Source organism: Battus philenor, unplaced genomic scaffold, assembly GCF_028537555.1.
Source record: "Battus philenor isolate CCGP_79_NKW_IND1 unplaced genomic scaffold, ilBatPhil1.0.hap1 SCAF_29, whole genome shotgun sequence".
NCBI classification, from domain to species: domain Eukaryota; kingdom Metazoa; phylum Arthropoda; class Insecta; order Lepidoptera; family Papilionidae; genus Battus; species Battus philenor.
The window spans coordinates 1,771,720-1,791,136 of record NW_027181692.1 but is presented as its reverse complement, the minus strand read 5'-3'; the positions used below and the strand labels follow the sequence as shown (position 1 = coordinate 1,791,136).

General features: G+C 33.9%; 1 protein-coding gene across 2 annotated transcripts in view; it reads left to right on the top strand.

Annotated features, from left to right (window-relative positions):
* Positions 1–18,526, top strand: part of Gbs-70E (Glycogen binding subunit 70E) — a 66,299-nt gene extending 47,773 nt beyond the window's left edge. For both annotated transcript variants that reach the window (XM_068769844.1, XM_068769843.1), the window contains one exon: positions 12,457–18,526. In XM_068769844.1, coding sequence (XP_068625945.1) covers positions 12,464–13,312 — 849 coding nt within the window. In that variant the 5' untranslated portion in view covers positions 12,457–12,463 and the 3' untranslated portion in view covers positions 13,313–18,526. The remainder of the gene's footprint in view (positions 1–12,456) is intronic.
* Positions 18,527–19,417: the final 891 nt, after the last annotated feature.

Sequence of the window (19,417 nt, the reverse complement as noted above, 5' to 3'; positions counted from 1 at the left end):
ACCACTTCGTATAAGTTTAATATATTTTTAATAGTTTAATATTAATATATTAAACACACTGTAATAGTAATAAATGTTACGTACAATAAAAATGTTTTTCTTTTTGACAATATGTATGGTAACACTAAGCAAATTATCCTTTTTAGTAGAATAACACTAGAATTGTGTCACAGCGATAGGAATTCTCCTTTTAGTCTCCACTACGACTCGTTGACGTTGATTTATGGGACACCCACGTATAAAACACGTGATATAGATTTTTTAATTATTTATCTGGGATTAGCTGTTACTCACCCATTACCCGATTTCAGTTTATTATTAATAAACATGATTATTAATAAACGAATATTATTTGAATGATTCGAATTTATTTCGAATATTATTTGAAAGATCGAATGATTATTAATAAAAAAATATGATTATTAATAAACGAATCTGACAAAAAAGTTTTTATTACAAAAAACAGTACTATTTTTTTTTAACTCAATATAAGTACTGCAATATGTTTGAAGGATTTTCTGACTGTTCAAAATTTTATTTTACAAAATATACGCAACGAATTCGATAGTGGTTTAAAATAAATATTAGTATATTTTTAAATGAACTATGCTAAATGGAAATATATATATTTACTCCATTAAATAAATTTATATTATTTGGTTTAAGTGTCGATTTTTAATTATGGCAATAAATTTGTTAGATGTTTTTTCGTTTTTTATACATATTTATATTAATTTTGAATAATCGCTAAAACTTTATCATAACTTACTAATCTTTTTCACTCAAATATCGCCACGATGACAGGTCTTACGTTGCCCACACCAAGCGGCTTCTTTACTCTTCAGTCCACCTAGTGGACAAACTACTCACGCCGCGTTTACATAACGTATCAGCAATCTGTATTGACAGAGGGCAAGTCACATAGCATTGAGAATAATTAAAAATTATATATCAAAAATAGTAACAGACACTTGATAAATACAAGAAATAAAATACATTTAAAAAACTTTTAAGTTAAACGGTTTTTTGATACCCATATCGTGGTGGTTGTGGAAAAATATGTACCTACTCCGCCATGTTGGAACGGCGTCCATTTTGAATTTTAAATTTTGACATAATCATCGTGTTTCACTAGTGTAGCCCTTTCATTTGATACCCATGTAATAGTTTGACCCGTACGGAATTTATTTGGATCAAATTTAGAAATTGAAATTAAAGCACCTTCCCGTTGTCAGATTGATCTGAAATTTGGTACACACATTTAATTTAGATGACAATACAATATAATAAAATCAATAACATTATAAATCTAAGATGGCCGCCGATACAAAATGGCGGATTACGAATTTTTCCTTAACCCCCTCAATATGGGTATCAAATGAAAGGGCTACACTAGTAAAACACGCTGATTATATCAAAATTTAAAATTCAAGATGGACGCCGTTCCAATATGGCGGACTAGGTACATATTTTTCCACAACCACCACAATATGGGTATCAAAAAACCATTTAACTTAAAAGTTTTTTAAATGTATTTATTTTTTTATTGACTTAGAAACCCAATGCTCAAGTGTTTACAAGTTAAAGTTATTATTTATTGAATATTATATTTATCTGACAGCTCTGTTTCATCTATAAATAATCAATTGGAAACATCAACCTGTCAATCATGATAGGTCTACTGCTAGATATAGCATCTTCTATAGATTTACCAATAGAACCAGTTCTGCCTCTATCCAGCTTCTTCTAAGGAGTTTAATCTTCTGTGCTGATATTCTACGCTATTCTATCAAGAGAAATAAATATCAATTTTAATATGAATAATTTAAAAAAATATATATTTATTATCGTTACGTTTTTTATTATTTCTAACACCATTGGTTTTAGATAAGGTATACCATACATTAATACAGCGAATAAAGCATACATTCAGCTTTTTAAGACTTTTACACCTATAACCAATCATCCTGTAGATGAATCTAAAAGAAATAAACAGTTGGTTTACTTAGTAAACTGTTTGAACCGGTGTTTCCCAACGTGGGGCCCACGTCCCACAGGAGGACAATTCGAAAATGGATCAGACACGAGTTTAAATCTTTCGCTTTGATATGAAAATTATATATGTTACATAGGTTGGCATAAAAAAGGTTGAGAATCTCTGAACTAAATTGTCATTAAAAACATCTCTAAATGTTTTTTTGTTATCGCATCAAATATAGTACAAATATTTACTCTGTTTTATCTTTATAGTATTTTGTTTGATTTCATGTTACACTTAACAATTGATAAGTTTTTTTATTTCCATTATTATTATAATAATAAATAAAATCTAATCCAGAATAATACCAGAAACTAGAAATAGATAGCGTATTAAAAATAAGTACAGATAAAATAATAACTATCGAATAAATAAGACGAGACTAAAATAGTTGACCGTCTTACATGACATGAAACAGAAATGACAGTGGACAGGACATTTGGAGACTACAATATGAAAAGGACTCCATATAGAGATGAGTCAACAGGCTGATGGGTGATGACACTTTGATGATCAATAAGCTACAGAACTTGGAGCACCAAATATTTATCTGTTTATCATTGTTTTACCGACTCCATTTTGGAGATTTTTCGTCGGAGTTACAACAATTCTTCCATCAGACGACAAGACGCATGGATACAAGACATCCGTACACGATTTAAATTCCTACCGCCAGCACTGAGCGTTTTGCTAATACACTAATACCCCACTTTGCGTCGTGATTACGTTCCAAATAAATACATTTAAAAAACTTTTAAGTTAAACGGTTTTTTGATACCCATATTATGGTGGTTGTAGAAAAATATGTACCTAGTCCGCCATATTGGAACGGCGTCCATCTTGAATTTTAATATTTGACATAATCATCGTGTTTAACTAGTGTAGCCTTTTCATTTGATACCCATATTGAGGGGGTTAAGGAAAAATACGTAATCCGCCATTTTGTAGTTTAAATAATTAAATTTTAATATAATTTTGGAGTTTAAATTACCAAAATAAAGTGAAAATAAAACTGTATTCAATGCGTTGATTTTTAGTTAGAAAAGGCATTCCCGAGTTTTGATGGCATGGTGCGATTAGAAACAAAAGTGTTGCCATCTTTTGGAAAAGAAAAATAAAAAAATTAAAGACTCGAACCCCAAACAACGCAACCTCGAAAATCTAACGACGCACAGTGAAAATTAGTACTAATTAAGCAGCGACGCAACTTCGAAAAAAAAAAACGCAAAACGAAACGACGCAAAGCGAGGTATTGTTGTACTTTTATACTGCAAGTCAAGGTATGAAACAACCAATTATAACTTATTAGTTTTCAAAACAAGAGTGAATATGTTTCTATACAAGCATATATCTTAGACCTCGTCAGGCGACATCAGGCGAGACAGAGGTCAAATTAATTAAAAAACAAATGAATTAATATATAAAATATGCAGGCTTTACAATTAAGGTCTTGGAAAAATGCTGAATAGAGACCTTTTCCAACACGCCACCTTTTGCAATTCTTATTCCACTTTCTCCTTTCATTATTCACGATATCATGTTTTACAATCTCCTTATGTCTTTCACAATGTTTATCTTTGTTCACACTCAAATCGTCTTCCGTGCATCACTTTCCTTCATTCATCGTTGCGAGATACCTATGCCTTGCAGTGGGTGTTCATCACCTGAAAAAAGCTTGATATAGCTAGATAGATATCAAGATAGCTAGATTAGCTATATAGCAAGCTAATATGCTATATGCTAATATGCTTGAATGTGCTATAAGCTCCCGAAGCTTTTATATATACAAGTGTAAATATAAAGATGCTGCTGCCTAGTCCTATGCGAGTAACGGGTGGTAACAGGCAAAGGAAAGCGCGCTGTTGTGCCGTGGCATTAAAGCGATCACGCGCGACCGGCGCCCGCGACGGTGATCGTCGCGTGAATCTTGCTGCGACCACGCTGTTGTGTGCCTGCGGACAGTCCCGATGTATATATATATATATATATATATATATATATATATATATATATTTATATAAATGGAATCAGGCGTTATTTTGCACAAGTCCATCCTAAGTAAGAAAAGGACCAATATTTAGCCACTTCCGCACATGCAGTGGTAGTCGTGCAGCGGGCTGGCGGGCGGTGCACTTTGTTGCACGACTACCACTGCATGTGCGGAAGTGGCTAAATATTGGTCTTTTTCTTACACACACAGGTATATATATATATATATATCCTTTCATAATTAGTCGAGTGGTCCACGCTGCCATTGCAAGACGTATATAATATACACATATAGAATGGTTTTAGTGCGAATGCCATCGTGCAACTGACCAGTGAACCCTTCCATTTTCTGGAGTTTCTTCTTGTTCTTCTCTTCTTCTTGGTCTTCTCCACAATTGTAACACTATAAGCAGAGTATAGTAAAAAATATAATAGATTAAAAACATATAAATAAGTTGACGATCGATAACAGTTCTGTTAAAAATGACAATATTGAAGAAATTAATTTTATCTTTATCAATTTATATGCAACTCTATAAAAGACTTCCGGGCAAACAACTTCAAAAATGATAGTATAAAAGGTCAGATAAAGATATATGTAAACTATACGAATATCTAGACTGAAAAAATTTAAAATAGATGCTGTGTTCAAATATAAATCAAGAGAAATATAGAAATAGAATAAAAATCTATGATAATGCAATAAAAACGTGACAAAGTTAAACTTAAAATGTTATGCATGGATAATAATGAAGCATAGATAACAACAGATATTGTGTAGAAACGAAAGATAAGGAAAGAAAGTTAATATGATGTATAAAATAGGAGAAAGAATGTTAAAAAATTTATGGTGTATGATATATTAAAACTTAAAAAAACCGAGTATCTCCACATGAAACGATACAAGAATAAGCGTGTTAAACGATATGACCTACACGTTGGAAACGTTTCATATGCGGGAATGGCGAAGTTCCGGAATCTAGGCTGCACCATAACGGATGACAACACCAGAGAAGAGGAGATCGATATCCGTGTCCAGAACTCGCTGAGATGCAGTGCAGCACTTCACAAGGTTCTGATGTCTAGGCTCCTAAACAGAAGTACAAAAGTCCGTATCTACAAAACCGTAATACGACCAATATTGATGTATGGCTGTGAATCTTGGACGCTAACTTTGAAAGAAGAACAAAAACTGCTAGTGACGGAACGCAAAATCATGCGGAAGATCTTGGGACCAGCGAGAAATCAAGACGGATCTTGGAGGCTCCGAAAGAATGCCGAAATTGAGACTTAAGTAGCACAGCCAAATATCATTGGCGAATATAAAGCTCAACGAATCCGCTGGCTTGGTCGCTTGGAGCGAATGGGATCGGATCGGAGCGTGAAGGTAGCGTACCTGGAAAAACCGAGGGGTCGAAGACCAGTGGATAGACCCAGGTATCGCTGGATCGATCGCGTTGAGGCAGACTTGCGCGAATTGAATGTCAACCAATGGCAGACGATGGCGCAAGATAGAGGAAAGTGGAAGTCTCTCGTTTCGGAGGCCAAGACCCACTTTGGGTCACTGAGCCAGCGGAGTGAGTAAGTAAGATATATAAAAACGTGTTTCTTTATATTGATTGGATCATCACAGAACAGAGCTATCTCTGTATACATTCACGCTATCTTCAACAACTAGGTATCATATCGCCTCCTTTATTTCGAATGTGTGTTTCAAAATATAATAAAACTTCTTATCTTATCATTCCCACAGTCAGCCAATATATCCAGCTAACTGCAGGTATAAGAAGTTAAAAACACATCCAAATTTATTGGGTCTATTTAGACTCCTGTAACTAAATAGCAGGCTGTAGTTAATATTTATTTATCTATTTATTTGTTCAAATTAGCATTAGATATTTTTTATTATTAGGATATTTATTCCACAGACAGCGTCTGCGCCTTTGCTTTGTATTTACGTTTGTTTCCGAAAAAAAAAATTGTTCACGTTTTTGCAAGTGTTTAAGTGTCTTAAACTATCTATTTCATATATATATATGTTTAATAAAATGCCGCAAAACATTATTGGATTACAAAATCAAAACCCATATTAAGAATAAATTGACGCAAAAGGCTAATTATTCAATAAAAAAATATATTAAAATGACAAGAATCCTTGGCAGTGATGTCGCCGGAATGTTTTTATATCATTCAGGCTATATGTGATAAAGTGTATATGTATAAATCTGTATTAAAATTTATTAAAATATGTGTTGCTGTGAAGTTTCTTCCTGCTTCTAAAAATATATAGATAATAAGTTGACCATCAATAAGAGTTCTGTTAAAAGTTTAAGTCAACTAATTATTATGATTATTTTTTCAATCATTGAAGTCTTGTTTGTTTTTACGACACCCTAACAATGTCCAGTTTTTAAAATTACGTAAAAGAAATTTGAAATCATTTACAGTGACCACACGTGTGCGTTACGGGAGGTATGACAGAAGCATGCGATTCGTTAGAAAATAAAATCAGATTGAAGAAACAATGACAGAAACAGAAACATTGACACAATATATTGTTACGGACAAGTGCACCCAACATATCCACGTCTAAGACAGGAACAATCACAGGTTCAAACATAATATAGACTGGAGTACTGAGATTTGCGATCGTAGGTCGCAAATTAGATTATATATACATTCTTGTATTAATAAATTTCCAGAAAATAGGCCGCAGCGGCCTCTGGGTACCATAATACCACACTGCGATCGCCAAACCGTCTGCCAAGCGTGGCATTTATATATTAGGGGGACAGGAAAGTAATTGCGTTTCTGTCGACATATTTTACAGAAAAACCGATTGATTTGTTACCGCTTCGGCATTGATTTTGTATACTAGACGGCAAAAGGTCGTTGATAACGAAGGGGAATATATTGTTGATTAGAAATAAAAACTTGTTAAAAATGTAGTCGTGTGAATTTAACTTAAGAAAGCGATATTACTTTCCGGTACCCCTAATATATATATATATATATATATATATATATATATATATGTGTGTGTGTGTGTGTGTGTGTGTGTGTGTGTGTATATATATATATATATGATATATATATTTAGATTCGTATGTAATTTTATTAACAGTTTGTTTACAATCAGTTAAACGCCATATAATTATATTGCAACTAATTAAGATATCGCACGAAGTGTTTGTCGATCTACTAATCACTTTGTTTTCATTTAAGGCGCTTAAACTTGTTTTTTTAAACAACTGAAATAGTTTTTAACATTAATTAAAATGTTATTTTAATATTACTTTTAAGTTTATTTATGAATCAATTACAAATTACTGTTCGTAATACATATACATATATAAATATATCTATTATTATTACTTTGGGACCACATCGATCGGTCGGCGAAGCTAGTGGCAGTTTTGGGCCACTCTAAACCCGTGACTCCGAAGGCTCCGTTTCTGGTGGAACACCATTCTCCGGGGTCTGTCGCGCGGTCTTACGCTGATGACGTCGTCTCCGTAGCCTGAGACCCATTTTAAGATACCGAGGCTCTAGACCTGGTGGAGCCTGGTACAATTTTACCTGATAAGACCCCTGACGCTTCACAAAGTGACCAGGATCAAAGGCCCCTGCTAGGAGATCTCCATGACATGTAACTTCAATTTGTACATCTCTCTTTCTACAGTTTACTCCCTGCAAATATACATTGTAAATTAACAATTGCATCTATGAATTATAATTCATATATATCACATTTGATCGATAAATGTGATCTCTCTGAAATATGTTACATTAATTTTTTTTTTATTACAACGTGAAAAAAACTTATTACAGTACAAAACCTTCATGGACATATTGTAAACAATAATTCGAATTTTGAAAAACCTTTTCATTACTATGTAATTATATTACATTGTTTATTATTAAATTCATTCAATTATAGGATGTATCATACACCAGATTTTTCAATGGAGAGATACAAAACCATTTTTTTTTAATTTATTATTCTCTTCAAAAATACTATACTGATGTTAATGCGTGAACTTAAATGTTGTTGATGCTCATATAGGAAGCTAATTATTGTCGCGGACTATTCATAAAACTATATTTGTAAATAGCAACACAGGGGCGGTTTAACCTATAGTGCAGGGTGTGCAATACACACGGGCGTCGTGCCGCTCCCTGAGACAGCTAAGAGCATCGTCTCGGACCATCATGGTGCAACAATGATATGACAGAAGCGTCCAGCCAGCGCGGTGGAGGCAGTTATCAAACGCGAGCGCCCTATGTGCGGATTCTTTTTCAAACATCGCCGCTTAATTTCGCAACAGAGATGTGCTACAGGCATAAAAACAATGAGTGTTATTCTGCCGTCATAAGAAGAAAGGCCGTAACTAATGCCATACTGTAAGCTATACCTACTTATAAAATAGCTTGTTGGAATATGAAAAAACTTTCTTGTTAAGACGGCTAAGTTAATAGTTATTGCCGCGGGGAGGGGGGCCTAGGGGGCGCCAGGGTTTCATTGCACACGGGCGCTACACGAGCTGGAGCCGTCCCTGAGAGCAACTGTTGAGTCTCCCGCAGGCTTTAAAACTGCCTTCGGAGCCAGTTGCTTCTTGCAGGGACAACAATGCCGACATTATATGTTGATTGAGCAGCATATTTGAATAAAGAACATTTTGTTTTTAACTTTGACATCTTTAAAGCTTATATACCTAAATACGATCATACTGTATTTTGTATTAAGTAAATCTGATGATGAGCTAGTGGATGTGGCGTGAGCTGGTCTCTCTCTAGGTGGACCTACGATTCGGTTTGGAGAAATGAAGAAGAAATCTAGGAGAAGATATTTTTTGGGCCCCCGCTTGTAGAGGCTTTTTGTACCCCTAACTTATTTATGGGTCAAGGCCTTTTATTTCTATTTAATAATTATTTCACTTGTTTTTTATTTGCGCGCTCGTCTTCCATGCGTGTTAAGATCTTTGATTCTTTCCTTACATTCTACATATCTGTCTTGCCGTTTCATTTCATTTCAGAGCAGATATTTACTAGATTTTTATATATTTTTGTTCATTATCAAATTTAATATACAAAATTCTCGTGTCACGGTGTGGGCTATATTCGTATGTTGATGGGCGCAGGGGGAGATGTTAGCCGTTTTGGCTTTTACAGCTTTATAAACTCCTCTGAAACGGCTCGACCGATTTTCGTGAATCTCAACGCACATGTCTGCCAGAGTCATCTATTTCTAATCGGACATCTATTTTTCATACTCCTAAATGTTAAGGATGGTCCACCACGACATTTTTTTATTTTTAGACAAAATTTGTTGTTTTTATTTTTTCATGATACAGCATACAGAAATACATACAACCCTAAATTTGCACCCCTCTACGATCAAACCCTTTTTTTATTTGTCAATTAAAAACATTAATTTCTAAAATGATCAGCTAGTAATTAAATAAAATTAACGTTTATAATGTATGTGCAAACGTTTGTGTATGCGAATGTTTTATTTTTTATGAAATAAATCCGATAAACTTTATGTCACCTCGGCCTGGTTTGCTCGAAGATGTTTGCGATTTAAAAATAAACAATCAGAACTTCGACGCTTCACCTCTGTTCGAGTGTCCACACCTAAAATATATGAAAGGTAGTGTTTACAATACCGAACTAAAATCTGAATACCAGTATTTGATATTTGAAATTTGCAATATCAGGATACTCAGTTGTTATATTGACTTGTTAACAAATAATATATGAAATACGATAAATATTGTTCTAAAATGAGTTGATATAATTTATTTTATTACATAGACAGTAGGAGTAGATAGATACAAAAAACGTGCAAGTAAAAATAGTACATATTAAATATATATATATACCAATACTGATCGAAGTCAATTAGATGTTTTTATTTATTATTGTATTATATTTATAATATGTATTAAACCTTTTTTTATTATAAGTATATATGTTATATACGTATGTATGTGTGTCTATGTATGTTTATGAATATTTATGTTCATTTGTTTGTGAATATGTATTTTTTTATACACGTGAACTACCCTTTATAAGTACTATTATCTTTTCCTTACTATGGTTGTCTGTAAGAGATTGCCTTGTGTGATAAGACCGCCCATTGTACTTTTCTGTGTAATTGTAAAAATTATTAAATGTATCTTATAGTGTACAATAAAGAATATTAAATAAATATTCAATTCTATGTTACATATTATATATAATAGGCTCGTACGGCATTATATAGTATAAGCAAAAAAATATAATTAAGTTCAAAATATTTATGAAATAATATTAATAACTTGCGTTTTGTTTATTAAAGTACACTCTTAAAGAATATAAACAATCAATAGTTTCTTCAAGCGAAAAACGAATTGTCGTACAAATATAACAAGCCGCCAAAAAAGCTTTTTCTACACTTGTCGGCGCTATTGTCATTATATATTGTTCACAAATTTAATTTTTATCAATTAATGCAATACTAAAATACCGGTATTTTTACATAAATACCGGTTTTTAATAACGGAGAAAAATCATCCGGAATCCCGGTATTGTAAGCCCTAATGGAAGGGCATTTATATAAATGGCATGCGCAGCGTTGGGCATCCACCCATAAAGATAGACGACGAAAGAAAAGGACCAATATTTAGCCACTTCCGCACGCAGTGGTAGTCGTGCAACAAAGTGCACCGCCCGCCAGCCCGCTGATAAATGCGTATGCGGCAAACAATGCGAATTACACAACTGCCACCGTCAAATCACTCAACACGTGTTTCACCCCTCCACGGGGCATCTTCAGGAGTTATGTTACACCGATTAGTGTTAAACACAGAGTCAGACGATCTTGTTAAGGTCGTCAGAAAATGCTGGACATGCTGTTTTCGACCAATAGTCCAATAGTGGACGTCTTAAAATGATGATAATAGAAGTAATACTGTAGTCTGCTCCCATAAGTAAAAAGACGTCCTCGTTGTTTCAACTCATAGAGGCCCTCTGCAAGACATATAAGGTTTGGGAGGAGAGTTGGCGATCGCTGTATTATGATACGCAGGATCGCTGCTGCCCATCCTCTGGAAATTTATTTGTGGAAAGTGGCAATACTATATAATTAACACACAGAGTGTGAATTATATAGGATTGTATTCCGGGAATCGAAATATAGACTTTACTATCGCAAGTCTCATACCTCTACCGCTACGCTATATACCTATATATATATATATATATATATGTGTATATATATATATATATATATCACAATCATGCAGACTTCCGAAATATATCGCGTTTTACTATAAGACTTCTCATCGTACGCAATTTTTGCCCGAGGGATTTCTTTTCATGTCCTGTTGATGTATAATAATGAGTGAATAAATATATAAATAATGTATTCCAATATCTGCCATGGTATCCTGAAGCTTGCGATCGACAATCTTATGTTATTCACACTCATCTTTTTTTAGTTTATGGACTCCATCTGAAGGATATAGACCTCCTCCGAAGATCGTCATGATAATTGGGGCAAGGAGTCCCATATCCAGCGACTTACCGCGACCTTAACTATGTTGGCCCACCTAGTGGGATGCGTGCCCACGCATGTCGCCACTCGAGAATCTTTCTGCACACAACGGCCATCAGTTGCACAAGCGATCTGCCCTGCTCATTGTCACTCACGCATTAATTATATAGTCCTCTATGTAAGGACTGAAACTGAGTTCGATTCCTGGTGTATAATCTTATATAATTCACACTTTGTGAAATAATTATATAGGATTGATAATACACAAATAAGTTTCCAGAGAATGAATAGCAACGTCCTCTGCGTAATATAATACTACACTTCGATCACCAAAGCGTGGCGATAATGGTATATCCCCCCATAGATATATCTATACCATGCAGGCTGGATATCGAGGGGCTGAATCGACGACTTAAGTTAAATTTATGATGTGCAAGAGAAACATAAAATAAGTTGAGATATTTTTTCGATTCACATCAAAGGAATCTATATATATGCATATCGAAATATAGTATTATGGAAATAAGTACTTGTATAAAAGTGTAGAGTGTCAGAAGAGTAACATTTGACAGAAGTTAGAATCAAATTGAACATTTCTATAATAATATAGTTGAAAGAAGAGAGCACAACAAATAGAATTAAAACAATTCAGTTTCAAAATCTATAGTTTTTGATTAAACTACGAAAATTCAAACTTTAAATCTAAAAGTAAAAACCATTCGTATATTTATTACGTCGCGATATATATTTACATTTTCAAAAAAATCATTGTCACCCTACTCACAGCGGTATCAGACGCGTGGCGGACGCTATAAAAGCGCCGTCCGCTTTGAATTCCGTTTAGTTCCTCGTCAGACGCGAGATTGATCGCACGTGTCTATCGTTGCAGGATCGCGATGTGTGCGGCGATCGATATGCTGGCGTCTGAGCAGCTGTTCTACGGCCACAGCCCCCCAGCCGGATTCCTCGCGGACTACACACCGCCGCGAAGACCAACGAAGATCACCACCCGAGGATACTCCGCCCCGTGTCTATCCGTGCTAAAACCTGTGCAGTTGACTTTAAAATCAGCACCCAGATCCTGTATAAGAATACCCACGGAGAAAAAGAAGAAACGAGTCGTCTTTGCAGACGATCGGGGCTTTGCCTTGGAGCAAGTGAAATTCATGACAGAACCGTCACACGTGCCTCCGTATTGGGCGTTAAAAGTTGTCGCAAGTCCGACAATAGAGAACAAACCTGAACCAAAACCAGTGGTGGATCTATGGGAGACTCGATTCGTTCAACCTGCATCGGATTATCTAGAATTCCGCAGAAGGATAACAGAAGATTGTGTGTCATTAGAGAATGTTATCCTTAAACAGAACGAGCTGGCAGTCGATGGGACAGTGAAAGTTAAAAACCTGGACTTCTCCAAAGAGGTCTTTGTGAGGACAACATCAGACGGATGGAGTTCACACGAGGACACGTACTGTGCTTTCATAGAATCAAGACCTTTATGCCACAGTGGCGTCTATGATACATTTGGTTTCCGACTGCAACTACCAATTCACTCGCGTCGTCTGGATTTTTGCGTCGGTTTCCGATGTCAAGGAAAGGAGTTCTGGGACAATAACAGCGGTAAGAACTATAGAATAGAGAAGTCTTCAGCCAGAAGTACACCAGCGATCTCATGCGCTAGAATCAACTACGGAAACTCCTGGTCAGGAAGAGCAGACTGCGGAGGAAACACACCTTATTGGTGAAATCGAACATGAAGCTCTGTCTGTGTTTTGCCATAAGTGTCTGTGATGTTGGTGCCATACAGGATGTTTCAGAATCAAGAGGTACTTACATTTCCCTCATAGTGTTGCTACAAATCGATTATTATATTTAATAAATAATCGATTATTGAATCGTGATATCGTCTGTCTCAAGTCTAACAGACTGTATAATATTTAAGGCATCGACTATATTATTTATATTTTTTTATATCAACAGGCGATGTCACATTTGAGAATAGCATGTGGCAACACTATATTTTTTTTTGTCGATTACATTTTAAAGTGGTTAATAATAATTATAAAGAAATTATCAAAAAACATTCTTGGAGTCTAGATTGATATTACATTGGATTTTTTTTAAATTATTTTAAAATGAATTATATTTTTCATCAAAACTAAATAACTACAGGGTAATACAGTGAATTCTTAATTATACTTTAAAACATTCCGACAGTGTTTAAATATAATTACATACACATATATAGAAAAATTGATAGTTAATTTCATATGTACTAGCAGCTTCCTTCCGCTTTTCGTGCCCCGCATTGCCTTTTGTGTTTGTGCATTGATAAAAATAAATTGTTGGTAATTTGTATCCTACCAAAAAAAAAATCGGGGCATTTACGTGAACAATAATTTTAAAATATTTAGTAAAATCCGTGTCTCATATTATTTAAGAACTTTGAGATAATAAACTGTCAAACACGTGTGGCAGAATGCATATTAATCCTTTGCCGCGTGAGTGATTTGATTTTAAAAAAAAAACATACTTTTGATGCATTTCTTCTAGATGTCAGATGATTTGTAAACACTCCCTTAACATCTCCTCTTTAACAACACTTTTATATATATATATATACTCTGTATTATAGTAAATAGGGCATTAAATTGAACATATTTCTGGCATGAACCCAGAGGTAGCTGGAACTGCAAAACTATGTCGTAAGTAACCTTACAGTTAGCGAAAGAGTTTAGTTTTATGTGAAAAAAATTATTCATTTGACGTTTTGAGTTAAGTTTTTGCAGATCGTATCAATATTTTATCATTACTTCAGCTACGGAACATCCACTTCTGAACATAAACCTCCCCCAACTAGCACATAGCGTTTTCCGATTTTAACAAGGTCCTCCTCCACCATGTGGTTGGATTTCCTGTATGTCACTGTCCATCTAGACAACAATTTTAATGTCACACTAATTAAATTCGTTCGTAGAGATCTATAGATCTTCACATTCCGTATTTGATCTCTTAAATAAATCCCGAGTACCTCCTGCATAGATATTTACATTGATCAAATACAATAATAAATTTTTATGAGTTGAATATATACTTTGACTGATAAAATATATATGAAAACATCGTTGGCAATTAAGTTGAATGAACGCGTGTCTCCTATAATCTCGGAACGTTGTTGCAATAAATTTTTAAACACGTGTGGCTGAATGCGTGTAATCTTTTGACGCGTGATATAAAAATAAAAAAAAGTTACAATTGTCATTTCGATGTTATTCTTCTAGTTAGATGTCAGATCATTTGTCAATATTCCCTGCATAATTTCAATCCCTGCATAATGAACATAACGACCCCTTGCGGGTGTAATTTTGTAAAATCCGTTCTAAGTTGACTTTTATTCGACGAAAGGAATATACCTACCCAACTTCAAATCTCTAAGTTATATACTTCTGGAGAAATTGTGATGATTATATAGGTGGAAATGTCGTACATATACTAGTTGTTTTCCGCTCATTTCGTAGCCCGCACTACCTTCTGTGGATATATTTTCATAAAATACATTTTTACTAAATTTTATCAAGCATAAAATAGTTAATGGTTAAGTTTTATATCGATACGATCTGTAGTAACAAATTTGCATTTTTTTAATTAAATGTCCTTTCAACGTCTTTACGCGTGGAACTTTGTTAAATCCTTTCTTAGCTGATATCTAAATGACAAAAGGAACATTTCTACATAAGTTTCATATCTCCAAGCATTATGATTTCAGAGATAGCGTGATGAGTCAATATAGGTGGGAATCTCATATATAGATAGATAATTATATTGTTTGAACGTGCATTTAAAAACGTACGTTAAAACATTCCATATTTAAAAAGCAAGGAGGATAATTGTAAAAGAATATAAATCGTCGACAACCGAATGCCTCTAAAGATCTCTTCTAAATATATTCAAGAGCGCATTCAAAAATAGCAGCTTGTCGTAGCGTCCATGCATTCTAATACAAATACATTTTGCTGTAACGACTACTAGAAAAATGATCTCAAAATATATACTTCTATATGTTAATATTCTAAATATATATAATTGTTATATGTTTTAGTATGTTACAGTTGAATGTATAGAATAGTACCCGGCGATAAATATTGCACATCGACTTTTGGAAAGAGACAAGCGGCTAATTTCGGCTTCGTAGAGTGTCATCTCTGTCGCACGACTGACAAAGCGATACATAAGTAGGGTGGGACGGAGATAGTGCTTTACGAAGCCGAAATTAGCCGATTCTCTTTCCGAAGGTCGATGTGCAATAATTATCGCCGGGTACTGTAGATATTACCATTACAGATCGCCAAATCAGATGTCCATCCAGAACGGAGACAACCGTTAGTAAATATATATAGACATAAAATACCCACTGCTGGAATTAACCTTTTCATAGAAATTTTCATGACGACCATGTGAAAGTCTTCGTAATACGCTGAATACAGGCCGCTTCCCACTGGTTTATTGGACATCTAGGGTATTATGTCCAACTGTGGACTTCCTAGCACCGAAATCATGGTAATTAATTGTAGATAAAGTGTTTCTGAGTTACCATGTGAATGAATTTTTTAATTTTATTAAACCTGCCTTCGGATGCATATGGATTTAATTTTTATAGATGTTTTTTAAGTATATTTTAAAAAGGTGTCTTTGATGATCATTATATAACACAGAAGGCATATCATAATTTCGGCCTTTGGATGTTCAGTACATAGGCCTCTTTCAAAGATATCCAATAGGTTTCCAAGGTCCTCTATCTACATGGTCTTCTAATCCAGAACCTTAGCGTCACTTAAACGTGCGGAAACTCTGGGCTATGATATATTCCCTGATAAAATCTCATATAATTCACACATTATTGTACATGATTGTCACTGCTTACAAAGAAATATCCAAACTACGATCGCCAATTCATCTGCCAAGCGTGGCGATCATTGTATATTTTCGTATAGATATCTTTTATATATAAATATATCGTCACTATACTAAAGAAATATTGTGGGAAAGATAGTTCGTTCTAAATGCGCCTTACCAAAAAAAAATCCAGACCGATAGGCGCTGATTTCGTTGATAAACCTACACGAGGTTGATGCGTGGAACTTAACGCCATCTATACAAATGGTATAAGCAGAAACATAAAACTATAATAATAAAATATTTACCCGTGCCGTTAAACATATGGTCAAAAATAAAAATGAACAATTCGCGTGTTACATTTTCTTTTGTATTTAAATTAAATATATATTCAATGGAATTATAATTTTAAATACATTTAATTTATATAAAGAGCATTGACCACTACAGACTGGACTTTAAAATTGTAATACATTATAAATATATACATATTTATATATATAGTCGGTGGTCGATAGGACATGGCTCCATTATAGAAATCCAATAGGAACGGTGTAGATCCAGCGTGTTCCGAGGACTTACGTAAGGGCATCATGTCAATTTATAGGGAAGGGTTATGTCCAACAGTGGACTTTTTACGTCTGTATATATACTAGCTGTCACGCCCGCTTCGTGGCCCAGACTGCCTTTAGTGGTTGTAATTTCGTATATTTTTAAAATGCCAAAAAAATATTGAGATTTAATACCAATAAGAGACAGTTCGAAAATATGTGTACTTTGTTTAATAAATAAATAAATAAAAATTAATTAAAATTACGTACTAAACCTAACGAAAATTCTTACCGAAACTCTATGTCGCGTGAGGAATATTGCTACCTAATTTCAAGCCTCCAAGCCCTATGGTTACTGAGATATCGTGATGAGTCTAAGGTTATATATATATATATATATATATATATATATATAGTACCCCGCGATAAATATTGCACATCGAGCTTTAGAAAGAGACAATCGGCTAATTTCGGCGGCATAGAGCGTTATCTGTGTCGCACGAAATACGACTGACAAAATCTCACATACCTAGTATGGAATAGAGATAGTGCTCTACCAAGCCGAAATTAACCGATGGTCTCTTTCCAAAGGTCCATGTGCAATATTTGTCGCCGGGTATTGCATATATATACATATATATATATAATTATCATTATAAAAGTGCATTCTATAACAAGCCAACACAACTTTAGTTTAATACAGATTTCTGTTTATTAGAGACATTTTTAATTATTATTTTGAATTACTGCAGCTTTTAAATATTTATATATGTATTTATTTATTATCCAACCACAGGTCGAAATCATAAATTATAAATAAATAGATACATAAAATATTTTATCTTACCTAAACTTTATTTACCAACCATAATTCTAGTCTATTTATAAAGCAATCCCACCGAATTTGTGGATTAAATAAATATATATGCAATTTGAAATATTGATCTGTGGTTTTTGAATTATAGATAAATAAAACTTTAAATTCATTAAATTAAAGTAAAAAATTAAGAAATGCTTTATTAATATGAAAAATATTTTTAAATGTCACATAACTTTTCCCGCGTCTTACATTGACGCGACGCCATCTTGTGGTTATTTTTTTTTATTTGTCAAATGTCATCAGCATTCAGCCAATGTTTTATAGAACAATCTAGACTTCATGAATGTAATTGTAACCTAGGAATACCCTAGACATCACACACACAGTTTTGTTAGTGCAAAATTGGTTCGTGTGTATGAATTTAAATTATATTGTACGAATTTTTAATAGGAAATTGTTAAAAATTATTAAATTATTTTGAGAGAAATATATTTTTTAATAAATATATATATACGATAATCGTTACTTGGGTTGTACAGGTTGATTTTTAATATACGAAAGAACTGATAATTTAAGATATGTATGTTAGATAATAAATGATTTTTTTATATTTAATTTTAATATTGAATATGTTTGTCCAGATTTATAATGACTTCCTGTAATGATTTGCTTATATTATATATACTATGTAATGATGTGGTTTTTGTTTTATTTCACTGATTTCTACAAAAGTTTCTCTTAGCTACATTTTTTCCCTTTCTTCCCGGAATACTAAAACATAAAATTTATCAAAAAATTTATACACCAAAACCACATGCAGACAATGGAAATTAGCGCTAGACTAGCTAGAATCATGAGAACAGCGTGCGATTTTTGTACATAACCTCAAAGCCAAACGCATAAACAACGGCCTGGTACAATTTCCACTGAAAACGAGCGATCATTTTAGGTTCCACGGGTTTTCACACATTTGTGGTACACATATGTACCATCCGGGACGAAAGGATTAAATTCACATATACATAAAGATTTACACAATTATAAGGATACATTATATCCTATAATTTCTGCTTTTATACTTGCATTGCTAAACATGGGTCTCCCCATGGATTTCCTGGAGTTTCTTTCACCTCTTCACCCAACGCTAACGGTTTCCGAAGTGGTAAAATCTGAGTTCGGCCCTCAAGGACGCCATTGTATCGAAATTCTAAATAGGTGTTATCGAAGAACGACAACCGCCCAGTTTCACCGCCTGAACAATATATATTCATCGGTCTCCAAACCCGGTGATATAGTAGTATGTAGCGGCAAGCCTTGGATCTCGAGCGAGTCTTAACCCTTGATAGCATAGAGTTTCAATTTTGATACCAATCTTTTAAACCGAATGTTCACATTACTATTAGTTTTTTTTTATAGATTGGCTGTACGAATTTTACTGTTGTATAATATTCTTTCCAACGAAATTAAAAAAAAAATATTTTTCCCTTCATCGAGACCCTCAAGCAAACACAGTAATATTTTAAAAAAATCACTTTCGTAAATCAGGCTATTAAGGGTTAAAAAGACTCGCGGAATATATGAATACA